The 16902-nt window shown below is 41.4% G+C and overlaps 1 protein-coding gene across 1 annotated transcript in view; it reads right to left on the bottom strand.

Moving 5' to 3' along the window:
* Positions 1–3049: 3049 nt before the first annotated feature.
* LOC137287112 (uncharacterized) overlaps positions 3050–16902 on the bottom strand; it is a 39379-nt gene continuing 25526 nt past the window's right edge. Inside the window, exons 2-5 of the mRNA XM_067819248.1 lie at positions 12567–12720; positions 5805–6368; positions 4749–5335; positions 3050–4146 (exon numbers count right to left, since the gene is read on the bottom strand). Coding sequence (XP_067675349.1) covers positions 4129–4146; positions 4749–5335; positions 5805–6368; positions 12567–12684 — 1287 coding nt within the window. The 5' untranslated portion in view covers positions 12685–12720 and the 3' untranslated portion in view covers positions 3050–4128. The remainder of the gene's footprint in view (positions 4147–4748; positions 5336–5804; positions 6369–12566; positions 12721–16902) is intronic.

Genomic DNA, 16902 nt, shown 5'->3' with positions numbered 1-16902 from the left:
GGGGACGTTGGTGGTGATAGTTTTCATGTCTTAAATGTACAAAAGCACTAGTATTAAGACAGACGCGAGTACAACCAACGTAACCAAGAAGAAAATACCTGAGTAGGAGATGGTTCAGCTCATGACCATTCTGAAGGGTGAGTATTGTCTCTTGACAAACTCCACTCAGTTGTGCAGTGGTAATATAGACTGTACTTTGAAGGTGCAATGCATGGGCAGAATCCGGTTAAATAGAAACGACAAAACCCAATGCACATTCATAAGAACTCTCGATTCGAGTCGATTTTACATCTGTGACTATTTAAATCATGAGCAGATATTTGTTTCAGCAGTATTACATCTGTATGACGTTGCTTGCTAACAATTGGGTCTGAACCAGTCAATCCAGTGATTGCCTCTGGAGCATAACATTTGGACATTCTCTCAACATATGTGCCATCAAATGTCTTGAAAGATTTTCAGAAGGTTCTTGAGAGGCATTTAGAAGTTGGTATTCTAATACAAGACGAAATGTTATGGGCTGTTCCTTGCCTCTTCGTCATTCATTTGGCAAGGAATTGCCCAGAAACGTTGCGTAATTAATAAAGAAGAAAGTGACACCCATAGCATTTTGATTTATATTAGCTTTACAGAAGCCTTGAATGCTGTAACCATGATCAATCAGCTTCTGAGCAGTGTTGCACGAGTCACTAAGTAGACACAATAGGTGAGTTATGATGAGTGTGTTTGAGAAAGCAGAAAAGCAGTTATACAGTGCAGATAGGATAACCAGACGGAGCAGTCTAACATACAGTCGTGCAGTGACCATCGACTTTGCTAAAGGAAAGTCAGAACAATTTAAGTAACTCGTCACTTTCAGATATTAGAAAGAGTGTTCGCTCCCCAATTAAGTATATCGCCATGACAATCGATATGACTGATTAGGGTTTCCCTGAATGCCACGGTGCTAAAATTCATGATGTCATGGATGACCTTGAACTGATCACGGGTTCCTTTCACAAAGCAACCTTTACTAAGGTTAACCTGAACGCCCATTATTTAACATTACACTAAGGTTACCATTACTAAATGTTAACGAAACGGGAGTTCTGGTTAACGTTTGTTAAGGTTGCTTCGTCAAATGAGCCCCAGGTATGTACATTAGCTATTTAAACGTATAGGTAGGTTTGCTGTATGTACAATGCTTCATGACAGGTGATTCGGAATCCATAATAGTGATAGCTAAATGTGGCCTTATGTATTCCGATAAGGATGCATGGTAATCGATGTTAATGAAGAGTTTAACGTCTGAAAATGTTATTGAAATCATCTACAGCTGTTACAGTATAAGATCTGCTATTTTCCAGTTTCAACCGATAGTTTATGATTTAATGCGACAAAAATGTCTGAAGGGGTGTTTACATGACAGGATGTTTGCAATATAGTCTTTCCGACAGTCCCTGAACCGAATACGTTTTCCTTCGTGCAACCAAGTGTTACACTGAATGAAAGGGCAATGATTACATGCGGCTAAGTGTTCCATTGTGTGACTTGATGGTGATCACATGTAACCAAGTGTTCCATTTTGTTACTTGACAGTAATTACATGCAACCAGGTGTTCCATTGTGTGACTTGATGGTGATCACATGCAACCAAGTGTTCCATTGTGTGACTTGATGGTGATCACATGTAACCAAGTGTTCCATTGTGTGACTTGATGGTGATCACATGCAACCAAGTGTTCCATTGTGTGACTTGATGGTGATTACATGTAACCAAGTGTTCCATTGTGTGACTTGATGGTGATCACATGCAACCAAGTGTTCCATTGTGTGACTTGATGGTGATTACATGTAACCAAGTGTTCCATTGTGTGACTTGATGGTGATTACATGCAATCAAGTGTTCCATTGTGTGACTTGATGGTGATTACATGTAACCAAGTGTTCCATTGTGTGACTTGATGGTGATCACATGCAACCAAGTGTTCCATTGTGTGACTTGATGGTGACTACATGTAACCAAGTGTTCCATTGTGTGACTTGATGGTGATTACATGCAATCAAGTGTTCCATTGTGTGACTTGATGGTGATTACATGCAACCAAGTGTTCCATTTTGTTACTTGACAGTAATTACATGCAATCAAGTGTTCCACTGTGTGATAATTAGATAATATTTTAGATAATCTCAGCGTCTCACTGTCCATCATCTACTCATCATCCGAGAACTCAGTAATAGACATTCTCACAAATACACAAAGTCAAAATGTGCCGGATGATCTCATTGCCCAAAATAATATCTCTGCGCTTGACATTCTCATTCCCAGTAAATATTTTCCATATGTATGTAGATCACTCCAAACAGTCCCAAGTGCTAGGTAATGTCAGGCCCCATGATGCTGACCCGTGTTGGAATTGGTCTTCAAAAACCCATGCATGTCGTCAGACAACGGGATCGGGTGGTCAGGCTAACTGACTTAGTTGACTCATGTCATGATATCCCAATGGCATTAAACGATGATAATACTGTTGATCCTAGTATATTTACACATCGTGGCCACATAGCTCGAATAAAACAATCCCCCCAAAAACCTCTAACATTGTCAATAAGATGGCGTTTTTCATTGCCCCGGGTTCTCAGTATGCAAGGCATTTTCTCATTTTCGCCAACAGTGTCAGCGTGCTTGGTATCCGGGTAATCCCCCGGTAGTTCCTATGAGTGACGCATTCAAGTGGTTCTAAAAATCTCAGTCCGCTAGTCTCACAAACGCACTGTCAAAATACAAGACGTAGTCACCGCAGTTATAACCAGAATGCAATACATTCTCATCACCCAAACATTCCCAGAATGCAACACATTCCCATCACCCAGTCATTGCCAGAATGCAACACATTCCCATCACCCAGTCATTCCCAGAATGCAAGACGTTCTCATCACCCTCCAGTTGCTTTAACCCGTATAGCCCACTCCCTTTTCACTTAGTTCAGTAGAGATTCTCATTTGTGACATATTTGCTAAACTGTGCAGAAAAAATCGCCATGTTAAAAATGATAACAAACACATGATATTACTCAGTTATTTTTTTTATTGACGTCAGCAAAAAACGAGACACATCCCTTTAACATCACAACCTTCGGTAGCCATGGTAACGGTGGGGTACTGCACATTCAGTTTGATATTTTGGCAATCGCGTTGAATGTGATTGGTTAAGGTTGATGAACAATACTTTTTTTCAAATGAATATTTTGATGTTGTTGTGACCTTTGTATGACAGAGATGGTTCATATGAAAAAAATAACGATTCAAGTGAACCTATAATAGAGCTGTTCACCTGCTAGGAGAGCTTGTATGTTTTCTCACTCCAAATGTGTGCACATGTTACTGTGGACAGAGAGATTAGTAGGAGTAGTGTTAACTCAGCAGATGCATTTAAAGCGATATTCTCTGTAATAAATATAGTTTTAAAAATAGTTTGGAACATAACAACTGTGTGAGGATATGTTGTCTCGGCTCTTTCCGTAAACAACTGCTGCGGAAAGTGCCGAGTGATATGATACAACTACCATATGGACACTTCCCGAAACCCTTCGAGTTCTACCTTCATTCCAGCACATACATTGATACGGTATCACATCGAAAAACCAAACTTGTTTACACGTCGACAGATTATTACTTTTCTTTTTACTCGGAGAAATGTGTAAACAAGTTTGGTTTAAGGTTAGGTTTCATCTCTTACAATGATGCGTTTGACATAGAGATCAAGGAGAAGAAAGGCGAGCGGGACACCAGACAGTTATGATGAATAAAACTACACATTATGCACAATCTAGCACTAGATAGTACTACTACATGTCGACGACATTGCTCATCCACAGAAAAATAAATTGGTTGTTGTCTGTTTATCTATACAGATAATTTGTATTTAGTCCCTTTCAATAAATATATTTCGCGATTTGTTAATGGTCCTCCATGCGATAATTCCACAGCCATGAACGTCTTTGTACAACAATTGACAAGATCCATCACTTCCGGTGTTCACATCTCATCTGAGACGGCGAGATCAAAGATACGTCACGAAAAGAATTCCTTCAAATAACAAAGAAGTTACTTGGTCTTCACAATTCGATCTGTCCATCAAATTTGAATTTACTTTTTCCTGTAATCCTGAAAACAAGAGTAAAATACAGCATTAGACAGTCTGTATCATATATAAGAGACGATATCAGTGATGTATGCGATGCGGACATTTAGCGATTGAGCGTTCATTCCGAGAGAATTTTAGGTGCCCAGGCTTATTCTTCCTCATGTAGAGAGAGTGAGAGAGTATGGTTAGAGAGTATGGTGAGAGAGTATAGTTAGAGAGTATGGTTAGAGAATATGATGAGAGAGTATGGTCTTACGGCAATATTCCAGCAATATCACTGCGGGGGACACAAGAAATGGGCTTAACACATTGTATCCATGTGTGAATCGAGCCCGAGTCTTTGGCAAGATGAGCGAACTCTTTAACCACTTGGCAACGCCACCACCCCTCTTCCTCATTCAACCAAATAATAATGATATGTTTTGGAAGGATCTCGAACCATTCGTTACGAAAGCTGTGTGTTACAAATAGTGTTTCGGAAGTGACGTCCCAACCACCATTAAGACTTTCTCGCTCCCATGCGTGTTATTTGATTATTTTACACGATTGAAAATAGAAAATTAAAGAATCGGTGGTCCTTTACATCTTCTGGGTCGAAAGCCCTGGTCCCTTCCCAACTTACCTGGTAGTATGGAGAGTCTTCAGACAGAGCACTGGCGAGTGCCAATAGTCTCTTATAGGCCTGCTCATAGTCTCGTTTCTGTTGGGGGATGAAGGCTCCCCAGTGTGTTTCAGGTTCCCGGCTGAAGGGGTAAAAGTATCTCTTCCTGATGCCTGGCAGGTTGCTCATCATCTGACGTTTACTGGGCACATACTCTGGTTCTTGCTCCAGCTCTTCGAATGACTCAGGGTAGGAGTCCTCGGCTGGGTATGGTTCGTAGGGCTCGTACACTGGAACCCTCGGTGCCTGCTGGTACATGTCTAGCAAGGAGGCCACTTCGTCTTCGTATCTAGGCTCCGGACGATAGAGCTCATACAGATCCTCCTCGGTGAGTTGTTGGGGATAACCTTCTTCATCACCGTAAGAGTAAGCGTCTATGTCGTCTAAGAGGTCGCGCTTGATCCTCTTGGATCGCTTCACCTCGTTGTGGATCATATCTCCCTCTGTGATAGCACGGCTACGCCTGGAACTGCGGCGGCGGCGAAAGGGGTAGTAACTAAGGTCGTAGGGATAATAGTCTTGTTGTTGGGGTTCACTGCGTTCTTTGTCTGTGAATAGAAGGCAGGGTTATTTGTTTACGATGGAGAAAGATAAGAGATTGATTAAATAGTCTGGGACGCCTTATGCTATTGTTGGAGATCACATTTTCCAGTGATTCAAAACTGAAAATATTCTCCTCTCATTTACCTTGTCAACGTACTCCCACTTCAAACCAATTTGTTTACTTGACAGTGGAAATTGCATCATTTGGGTTATTACTAGCAGCCTGAAACTGCATTTGGTATTACACATTCAGTGATCTATGGCTGAAATGTATGAAAACGCTGTTTCTTTGAAGTCACTTAGTATATAACAATACACACTGTTGCAAATTAGTTTGTCGATTTCAAAGGGTGAACATGTCAGATACCTCATCGCTTTAACGACCTTAAAGTTTACTTGTTCCTCATTCACAAACGAGTCATAAAGTGGGAATGTCCACTGTGCACTTTTGTCTCCTCCACACAGCAGTCTTACCATTTTCCTGCATGTAATAGTATAGGTCCAACAGCGGCGTGCTCAAATCGCTACCAGCTTGAGCCACATCTGCACCTTCTGAATCGTCTGTCTGATCTACATCATCATCCTCCTCTGAAGCCTCAGACACCTCCTCTTCCTCAGCCGGCACATCGTCACTAGGCCCCTCAACAGGAACTCCATCTGTCTCTTCGGGTTCTTCCTCCTCAGTATTGTCGGCAAGTATGCCCTTCAGTTCTTCCTCAACAGAGTCAGTGTCAGCCTCGCTGACTCCATCCCCCGTGGGATCTTGTGGCAGTTCCTGTTTGATGGCGGGAACATCCGACTCTGTCTGTTCTTGTTTGTCATCTGTTTCTACTGCCGACTGTTCCTGGACGCTGCCTGCTACATGTTGGTCTTCGGGAATAAAATCCTCCTGTTTAGCGGGTACTGCAATCACAGATCCCTGTTCATCTAAGCTATTGTCTTTTGGTATCACGGGGACGGCAGGATCACTCTTCTTCTTCTTTAAACGAGGGTCGTTCTGCTGGTTGCCGAACAGGATCGCCTCCTGGTCCCGCTTGGCTGCAACGATAGGAGAAACAAATTGTGGACAATTAGGGCTGCGCAGTATAACCGTTTATCGGTATCTACCGGTTCAGACATCAAAACGATACGTATTACAGTACAATTATCGGAAAAAACGGTATTTTTCTACATGCATTCGGAAAACGTCGTAACACTTCGGATATTTCCGTTTTTTAAACCGTGAGTCATGTGTTTCTGCAAAGAAATGGTAATCCCTAACAATGGATTCAGTATGGCAGTATTTTGGGTTGAACCACTGTGTAATGTTAGATTGTTCTTTTCCTTGGTCCATTTGTGCCAAATATTTACATTTATATTTTGCCATTTTTAAAGCTGAATCAATCACAATATTTTTGTTGTGTTTTTGCTTTATAAATCAAGCATTTACTCGATTACAAGTATTGTTTTTGTTGTAAAAAAATCCTTTTCGCAATACATTGCAATATATATCGCAGTGTATGCTTTCGCATCGCAATATATCGCAACATTAAAATTCTCTGCAATACCCACCCCTGTGGACAGCACACTAAATATACCAAAACCTGATATCTTCGGTCTTTCGGCTGCTATCGGAAAGTACGACAGTGCCCTAGGACCGGGGATAGTAATGTGAGAAGGCACGTGAGCAGTCAACGAGCCTATATAAACTGACTCTATCATAGACTGTATGAAAACATAACCATTCAATAACACATGTACATGGGACACAAGAGGGTCATAAGAGGACCTTTTCCCCTTCAGAACACCACACAACTGTTTCCTTGGTTAATTCATAAATCTTAAGCAGCGGGACCTTTCAACGTGATTTCACCGAACGTCAGATTGACGTGGGAGGGAAACAAAAGTCACGCACATCGTAGGCGTTTATCGATTTGGTGAAACTCTCAGTAAAGAGTTCGTGCAGGACTGAAATTCAATGCCGGATTCGACCCACGATTCTTTAATATTACTCTAGTTATTCTGTCTTCCGAATTTATTATAGTGAATGTCGCCACGATCTCTGCCATATTACTATAATTGATATGTTATGGCATAACCAGGAGTTGCATCGGAGTGTCCTCTGAGAACAGTAGTGAGAGCCGCACTTACTTAAGAGTCTGCCTTACCCTTTAGCTGTTGGAATGGTACGGAGATTTCTGCCACTCATCTTGTTGTTTGTTAAATGTCACAACGTGCTACTCGGGCGCAAGTACGATACATAGAAATACTCTCTGACATTCAATCATTCAGTTCAATCAGTGTAGTGTTTCGACGGATACACGTAGTCAATAGAGATCGATATACCAATGTGGTCACGCCCTTTTCATGCGCGCCCCCTGACCAGGGAACCTCAAGCCGCATCCCGGCTTGCACAGCACAGCATTCACTAACACACTACCTCCCCCACCCCCAACCCCATTGTCTTGAAGGTTTATTGAAAGTGTCGTGAAAACGAAGTGTGAAGCGTTTTGGTGTAAAGTTTTGTTAATTTGCCATTTTTCACCATTGAGTTTCATCATTACTCATGACAATAATCTTTTCAACCTTACCAATTTGTTTTACAATACATCACTTCGTGCGTAAACAGTATCGGATATTTTCAAATTCTAGTTTAGAAAAGTTGATTGAAGTAAGTGGCTACATTTACACTAGTTACATGTGTAAACTGAGTTTGGGCATTGGAACCACCATCTACGCCACTGAACCCGAAACGATCGTGCCAGCAAGCTATTTACGTAACTTGTTATCGCCTTCTTACAGCACGTATGGGCTGCTGTAGCCATGCTAACATGGCGCCTTTGGGATCTACTGATATTTTGAAGGATACCTTGTGCTTATGCAACAAAGTGTACGTCTTGATAGGTCATCAAAACCAAGACTACATGTTGCCTCAACAGGAATGGAACGAGAGTCCCTGATCTAAGGTATTGAACAATCAGTGGAAAAGCCGTCTATATGTGGGTGTATATTTCCACAGCACGATATTGACTGTAAATCAATTGAATTTCCATCGTGCGTTTGAGTTGGGCAAGATAGGTTCATTAGCCGAATCCATAACTAAACAGAGAAATATTAACCCTAGAAAACAGCCATTAATTGATAACCAGAGAAGGTAAATGTGAAAATCTCACGAAAGCATGCTGCAGGCGATATAAACTCGGCCATTAGTTTCCAGTGAACGTTAAAAGGTTCATCGTTACTATGGCAATGTGAAATACAGACCAATCAGTCAAGAATACTACCACATAACATATTTACCTGTACGCACACGCTGGGCGATGCAAAGGGAAATCTTCCTCATTACTTCTAATCACTGTATTTCCCATGTGTAGTTTTTCATAATCAACAATATTTATTTAGATTGTTTTAAATTGTTACGGTTAAGAATATCCCCTGTGAACCAGCAAAACAGAACAAAGACAAGTTTAAAATATTCAGATATTATATTATTTAGTAAGGAGAGAGCAAGCTATACAAAGTCACAAGTCAGTTTCACAATACAGATTTCAAATACAATACAAGTGCAACAAAATCTAAGGCAATGAGTGGCTTGTTATGAAATTGAATTTCGTTGCATAAATTTTATTGTTGATTATATGGTGTTGTTTCAACACAACCACTGCGACATATTTACAATTATTGACAGTTATCTCGAAATATACCATTCGATACATCTCCGAGTACCCATCACCAAAAGGGGAAACCCAATGTATGTAAAAGGAACATAATGTTGCTGAAGTTAAGCACACACGGACAGACGTGGACAGAGAGAAATAGTATGTGTTGGAAAGTTCTTCAGTGAAACGCGGGGCCTGGGGCTTCCTATCAGCTGATGCGCTCTGACGATATTCGCCAAGATGGCGAAAGTATGAAAAAGATCAGTACTTTCGATAACAACGTGTCTGTTTGCAAACTATCTTTTGCCAAGTGGTGTTAACCCAGGCCAGACGGCTGACTTTATGTAACGGAATGTGTTAACATGGTCCACTGGTGAGCAGTTTTAGTTAATTCATTTTCTGCATATTCGAAACCTGTGACTCTGAATCATGGTCAAAACACGTACCCCATGGATAGCTTGTCATACCTGTATTTAATGCATATCATACAATAGTGAAATATTATCGCATCTTTAATCATTGAAGAACAGATGCATGAGTGTCGATAACCAGACTGCTCTATACTAAACAACCAACAAGCGCACATGTAGTCACTGGAGGTTGATCAAAGGTTTAACCACTTGGCCACTCCGGGAACACGTAGGCTGAGGCATGTTGAGTTACTGGCAGGAAGTAGGGGCGACAGACCCTGCCGACTAAGAGTAGTGTAGTTTATGAGTTCATAATTGTTTGAAGGCCTTGTGCATCCAGTATATAGCGTGAGTGACTTGTGTCCGCTGGCTTGCTTGTGATGCTTAAAGACTCCAAATAATCAACCTTGCAATGAACATTGTAAATGTAGGCAACAGAACATTTTCCATAATAACAAGAACAGTGTGCATATATGAATCAGTACCAGAAAGTGATGATGCCGAGTATTCAAGTTCAGTACTCTGCCCCAACGGTGAGAGACGACCCACCGTTGTAATATCACACTGACTCAACTGAGTGACAACTCGATTCGAAATAGGACAAATCAACCATCTACGTTTGAATAAAAAAGGACAGATCAACACAATTTTCACTTGCTCTTCAAAATGTCAAGAATTATCATCGAACGGGACACCGGAAATGGGCTTTCTATCCATGCAAACCAAGCTACTAGGGCTTCTACGTGACAAGCGAACACGATCCTCAGGGTAAGCCACTGTTCCACAATATATGGAAAAGTGGAAACTCTAAGAAACAGCCAGGCTATTCTCAAAACGTTCGTAACCATTGGCTACAATCAAAGTTACGAATTCTTAGGGCTATGAACGTTTGGAGAATAAGGGCCCAGGTCTTTGTAGCTCAAGGTGCATGTGGTGATTGGGAAGCATGTGGGGATTATCAAAGATGGATATATTTATTTATTTGGTCTGCTTATTTTCTCTTGGTCTTTTTATAAGGCGATGTTGCATTTCAGTCCAGGGCACACTTTCTCATTCTCTTGAAACTGTTACATATTTTGTTTGTGTGGTCTAAAGAAGGTACAATAAACGATCTATCGAACGCAATCAAAGTCAGTTTGCCACTGAAGGAAGGAAGGAAGGAACTAAAGATAACACTACTGTTTGGAAATTCTACTTTATAAATGTGTAAATAATGTTTGAAATCATAACAAGGCCAATTCGTCTACACAGAATCATTTGTTTATCACACATATGTGTATTATGAAAGTATTTCACATAAACCCTGCCAAGTAAACACATGTAATAGCATAGAGTCTGGGGACACTAACAGGAAATATGAAAGTAGCAAAGTATTATTGTCAGACAGCAGGTGCATATTTTACACATCAATACAGTGGACTCTAAGTGGGGTAGCTAGGCTACGTCACGAACGTGGGGAAGATGTCAGACTGAATTTCACAGTTTGGTGATGAATCCATTCTTTGCCTCTGTGTCATTGTAAGTAATATATTGTATCAGTCATCTTTCCGAAGTATCTGTCAGGCTGCTTCGAAGAGCTAAAACCCGGTCTCGATCGGTTAATGTGATTGAGTAATGTGTGACTCCTGGTGTGCCTGACTCCACATCTCTAAAATATTGCTAATAGGGACGGAAATTCATTTTGCACTCGCTGTGGGCAAAACGGCACCTTCGTATTTACGAGTTTTCGCTACTGGCTAGTGACTATTTATCGCCGCATACCAGTTATCGCCAACACCTGGCTGTAGCGCTTTTGAAGAAAGTTTGATTTTAGTTCTCGTAGTCATTACCTTGACTGCATTTCGATTTAAATATGGATATTATGCTTTGCAGTCTTGTTCAAGGCTCACAGTGATCCTGTAGCGTAGAACAAGATTTAATATTGACCAAACTTGTTCACAAACGGAAGCCGTGTTAAATCAGTTTCCTACTCTCCTTCGTACTGGGCGATGCCACCACAAAGTCATTCAACTGCAATTACAATGCAACCACCAGATGCCAGATAGCATGGCCACTGTGATGTTAATCTTTTCATTTCATATGTAGTTTATGTGATGTCCTGGAGGTAATGGTACTGAGTTCTATATCCTCTGTAGGTCCAAAATAAATTGACATTCTAGAATTTGAGGAGATGAAGGAGGACAATGTTTATGGATATAAGACTTCTTTGTTCGCTATAGGCCAGGTTTTCATATACTATTAGATTCCAATATTGTTGCTTGGCAGAATAGAAAAGATGTACATCCATACAAATTGTCTTCATTCTTCAGGTCCAAAAATGGTTGTGAACTAACAAGAAAGCAAACAAATCATAAGAAAACGTGTAGGGAAATATCCAGCTATACCACAATACAATAAATGCCCAACGAGAAAGTAAACAGGTACTGATGTGGTATGTGTTCTCTCAAAGCTCAAAGTCTGGCATTATCATCTTGCAATTAAAACTTCCTGCCGATGATTCTAGCCAGTGGAACCACGACAGGACTCAAAATTTCGTCTCCGTTTCGCTGATCAGTCAAGGATCCATTTACACTGACCAGAATTGACGGCCTCTCATGTGTAACCTCACCTCACACCATGACCCTACCACCCCCATATCGATCATGGTCAATATCTGCCGCTCTGGCATACTGCTATGGCGCCAGCAACTTTTTCCATCATCCGTGAATCTGAGGCAAATCCTTGGCCCATCTGAGAACATGGTGTGACACCAATGGCGCAAAACCCGTCCCTGATGCTGCCATGCTCATGCCAATCTTTGGCGCCTATGGTGAGCTGTAAGGGTAACACCCTTGCAAGGCCGCCTTGCTTTCAGACGAGCTTGACAGAACCGGTTTTTCACGGTTGAGTGTGAAATTGTCTTCCAATGAGTGGACGGAGTTCCCTGTTGATGGCAGGTGCCGATTTGAACCCAACATCGAGACAACTTCTTTCTCTCTGACAGTGAGGTCTAAAACTTGCAAATGTGTGGAAGCAAATGTGAACAAAATGTCATGTCTTGTTGGGTCATGCGTGATACGTATCTTGCAGCATTAATATTTGACATTTCTAGTGAGGCAACAATACACTTATCCGACCTGGCCCTGTTGCCAACTGTCATGATACATATAAAGATATTACTAGTATGGTACTTGATATTTTATGCTTACCAACTTCAACGATCTTGTCATCAGCAGCTGGTTCCGAGGACTTTTCTACGGGAGCAGACGATACCAACGCACACGCCAGAACGAGACTGACCACCAGGATGGAGAGGCCTCTCATCATGGCAGCACACGACTAACTCAGCGGTTTACTTAGATTCTGAAAGTACAATAATTACTTTTCTCAGATGCCATCAATAACAGTAATAAGGTTAATAGAAATCTTAGAAACGTCAAGGATTTCCCCAAGTGAACTAATGAAGGTTTTATGTGTAGGTAATTTAAACCTAGTAATGGCAAGTCTAGTAACAGAAACCACGAGGGCTGTCATAAATGAACCCATGATTCCATCTGCCACATACACACTATCTATTATTTCTCATTAATTAAGGATGACGGATACCCAAGCCGTCATCAACGCAGGGTGCATCAGAAACTCGATCGCCTGCGATCTACGAGCATGAGCATGGTTCCGGTGTCTGTACCATGTATTGTCTATCTCTACCACCCTCATCTGCCATCTTCCGCATATGGTATCCACAATCTACCATCAGTTATCTACCCTCTGCCAAACATAAGATGTATAAACGGAAGTGCATTTTACAGCTGTTGACTAGGAGTTCTTGACGTAGGTTCAAGTCTCATCATGTATGTCGTGCTGTGGCTTCTGCCATGATTGTTATCAGAAAGGTCGATTCCGATTAGGAACTATGTCTTTTGATTCCGTACTTCACTAGGAAATAAGGTCCTTCGTGTAATTAGTTTGGTGTGGCAAGGGCATCCTGCAAGATTGTCGTATGTTATAACCTCAGACAAAAGCGGTCAAGCATTTGCAATACTGACTACAGTCGATGTTCGATCAAACTAATCCTTGATACTTAAAAGGCTGCGTCTTATTGGAATGAAAGGAAACTGGCGTCATGGTAGTACAAAGGCCAGACCAAAGAGCAGTGTACATTCACCTTAAGTCGTCCGCTCTCTGCCTTGAACAGTATTCCAGTTATGTAATGGGTATAAGCTTAATGTTGACAGAAAACCAAAGAGACACAGTGACAGTTGTAAAAACAGAAAAATGATGCTGACAATTCTACAACCATGCTTTGAACGAATCTACGGTCAGATATAGGTTTAGGTTGCCCAGTGGTTAAAGCTTTGCCTCTGACTGGTGCCTATGTAATGTATGCGCATAAAACTTCGTCCCCATTAATATTGCCATTTGTTCCGTGGCCATTCAGACATAATTACCATGAGGATGTCAACATCTTTGCGGTTTCAGGTTTCTTATCATGTTTCAGTATAAGTGAAAGAGCTCTGGAACTGCACAGTTTTTGTATCAGAAAATTTTGAGATGTGTATATTTATCCATTACTCACTGTACTGAATTGCATCTCTGGAGAGACGCACCCAATGCTACATGTTGAACACTCTTCCTTGAACACAATATCTAGAGAATCTGACCAAGAATAACTCGCCCCGGGATATACTGGCACGTTCTTCATTACGATCAGCTTACATTTGACGTCAGTATTTGCACGCGACAATGATAAAAGGACGTAATGTGCGTTATCTCCCCTTTTTCAGCCGCTCTGCAGACACCGTATGGCTGGGTAACTTCAGGCAGATACCGTCACGAATGAGTCGCGTGGCACCTGGCAAACACTGCACGAGTCGCGTGGCACCTGGCAGACAATGAATGAGTCGAGCGGCAGTGACGGTATGTATCGAGTGACACCAGGTAGACATCGTTGTGTGGAGTGACATCTGGCTGACACGTGTAGAGTGACACCTGGCAGACACCGTACTTCAGTGACATCTGGCAGACACCGTATGTGTCTGAGTGACATCTGGCACACACCACATGTGTGTATGTGCTCTCTTTGGGACAGCTAGACTATGGCATTGCAATCATAGCCTTGGCATCACTGGCACATCAAAGGTCTACAAAAACGTTCTTGCATGTATGGCCATGTCCTGCAAAGGGTTAATGCTAGAATCTGACATGACCCTAAAGGATAATCCTGTCAGTGAGCTTCATGGAGATTCAGAGTTAGTGAGCACGGGTTTACGCTGCATTCTGCAACAATCCAGCACCATCATGGCGGGCGACACCAAATTCTGGACTTCACATTTTGTATCCAGACATGAATCCGACATGTTACTATGACATAGTCACGTTGCAACTAGGTTTCTCGTCGCTAACATTTGGTCTGAAAGTGGTTTCTATTCATGACATTAATAACAATAGGCTATGAAATAAATAATTTACACGAACCGTTTTCAAAGGACCCGGCACAAAGCAGATATGTTGAACCAACTGCTATTACACTACACTAAGTAAGCTACTTGAACGCTGTCTTGAGCAGTACTTCAGTTATATGTGTCATGGTGTGTTATATAAAAAAAAGAAAACCAAAGGTGATACATTCATAGAAGTGTACTCTTTCGGCAGGACGGCGTATTGCAAAAAACATTTTATATCACCTGTGGGTTGTCCAGTGGTTAAAACACTACCTCAACACCAGTCATCAAGGTGTTGCCTACCTTAAGGCAACTCAAAAACAGCACCACCCTTTCTAGTTTTACGATTTGGTCTTTGGACATTCAGCCATAATTACCATTTCAACATCTTTGCATTTTCACTTTTCATACTATACCGTAGTGCCACAATGAACGTATTAGCGCCCTATACTGAAACGTCGCATTGACTAAACAACAAGGACATGCTGAAACCATTTCTGTCTTCAAACGAGTTAATGACATATCACACTGACAACAACAAGAGGAAGGTTAACTTACCAATCTCAGTGATCTGAAGAAAAGCTACTCAGTAAGACAGCAGCTGCGTCAATAACATCGACTGAAGTCAGTTACTGGCACCAAGCATGTCACAACCTTCTACCATGGCCTGTTCACAATGACATGTATTATTGACCCTAGCTTGCAGGAGGTAGTGTTAGCACTACCGTGTACTGCAACAGGTGCTCTGGTAGGCTAAGTACCCGGATCTTCATTATCGACTGAGTAGTCGTCAGCTTCGTGCTTATCGTGTTTTTTCTACTGCTACAGTACCAGTACTGTTCCGCAGCCTGCGCGCTTTGCTTTATATTATTCACATAGGCCTCATTCAACTCTAAAAGATAGTGCTGATGTCTGTTATTGCGTTTATTGACTTCTGGCAGCTTGAAAAATGTTGACGTCATTTCTAAACCTGAACTTCATTAATGGTTAAAACCATTAAAAGTACTGGAATATGTCTTTATGTATCACCAAGAAATAAATATGACACCGCATGTTCGCAAAATGGTGATCGTATGTTGTCAGACCGGTGACACCAGTTTCACTAGTCAGTTGTTACAATAACAGAACTTGTGATGTGTATCAAATTAGGGATCCGCGTCGGATATTGTTTTGTCAATGATACGGCAACTTTTGAAGTGCCCCAGCAAAAGACACACGACGCTCTTGCTATGACGATCTTTTGGAAGGCGTTTTTCAAAGTATATGTACATGGTCTAAACAATCAACTGTCGAACATCCAATTTGTGGAAACCCCATTTGCTGAAAGGCCATTACCAGATTCAAAATTCTGAACAGGTGCGTTAATGATAAAAAGTGATCGCGGTGAAGATGCAGAATTTCTGCATTGGGTAGAGGTTTGAAATATGTACCAAATATATTTTATGCTTAATGTGGATAGTTCTGAGTAAATTGGTTCCTGAAAAAGTGGCAAATCAAAACACTGAAGTTTGACACATGCAGTTGAAAAGTATATGGTCTTGTCTACTACATCAGGGCATAGGGTAACTACTTACCAAGATGCAGTTAAAACGACATGTCCAGGAAGAACCCAACTTACCCCTGTGTAATTCACTTGCTTATAAAAGTTCAGGGAATGACCTAGCCTATGAAAGATAGTCGACTGAGAATGTTAGTGGTATACCTGCTAAAGGCACACATAAAATGTCTAAATATCAGCGAGCCTATTCCAGAACATTCGTCTGTACATCGTCGTCGTCGTCATCATCATCATCATCATCGTCATCATCATCATCATCATCTATGCCTCAACCAGACATCTGACAGAAGTAGAAGATCGAGAGTAACCGTCGCGTAAGATGACAATAACCTGCGCATTCTCCATCTGTGCAACCAGAGGCTCAAAGTGGCATAATCAGCAGTGTTGGGTAACTGCATTAACAGGAACAGAGTGATGACACTAGTGCTTGCTGTGGATGATATCTGTGGTGTTTTGGCCACTCGTACACAATGTTGTAGCCGTAAGTCACAATTGAAACACATTTGAAAATATTTACCATCCTGTCGTCGTTATGGGGTAAACAAT

This window comes from Haliotis asinina, chromosome 6, assembly GCF_037392515.1.
Source record: "Haliotis asinina isolate JCU_RB_2024 chromosome 6, JCU_Hal_asi_v2, whole genome shotgun sequence".
Classification (NCBI taxonomy): domain Eukaryota; kingdom Metazoa; phylum Mollusca; class Gastropoda; order Lepetellida; family Haliotidae; genus Haliotis; species Haliotis asinina.
The sequence above is the reverse complement of the archived record's forward strand: the minus strand, read 5'-3'. Positions and strand labels throughout refer to the sequence as shown.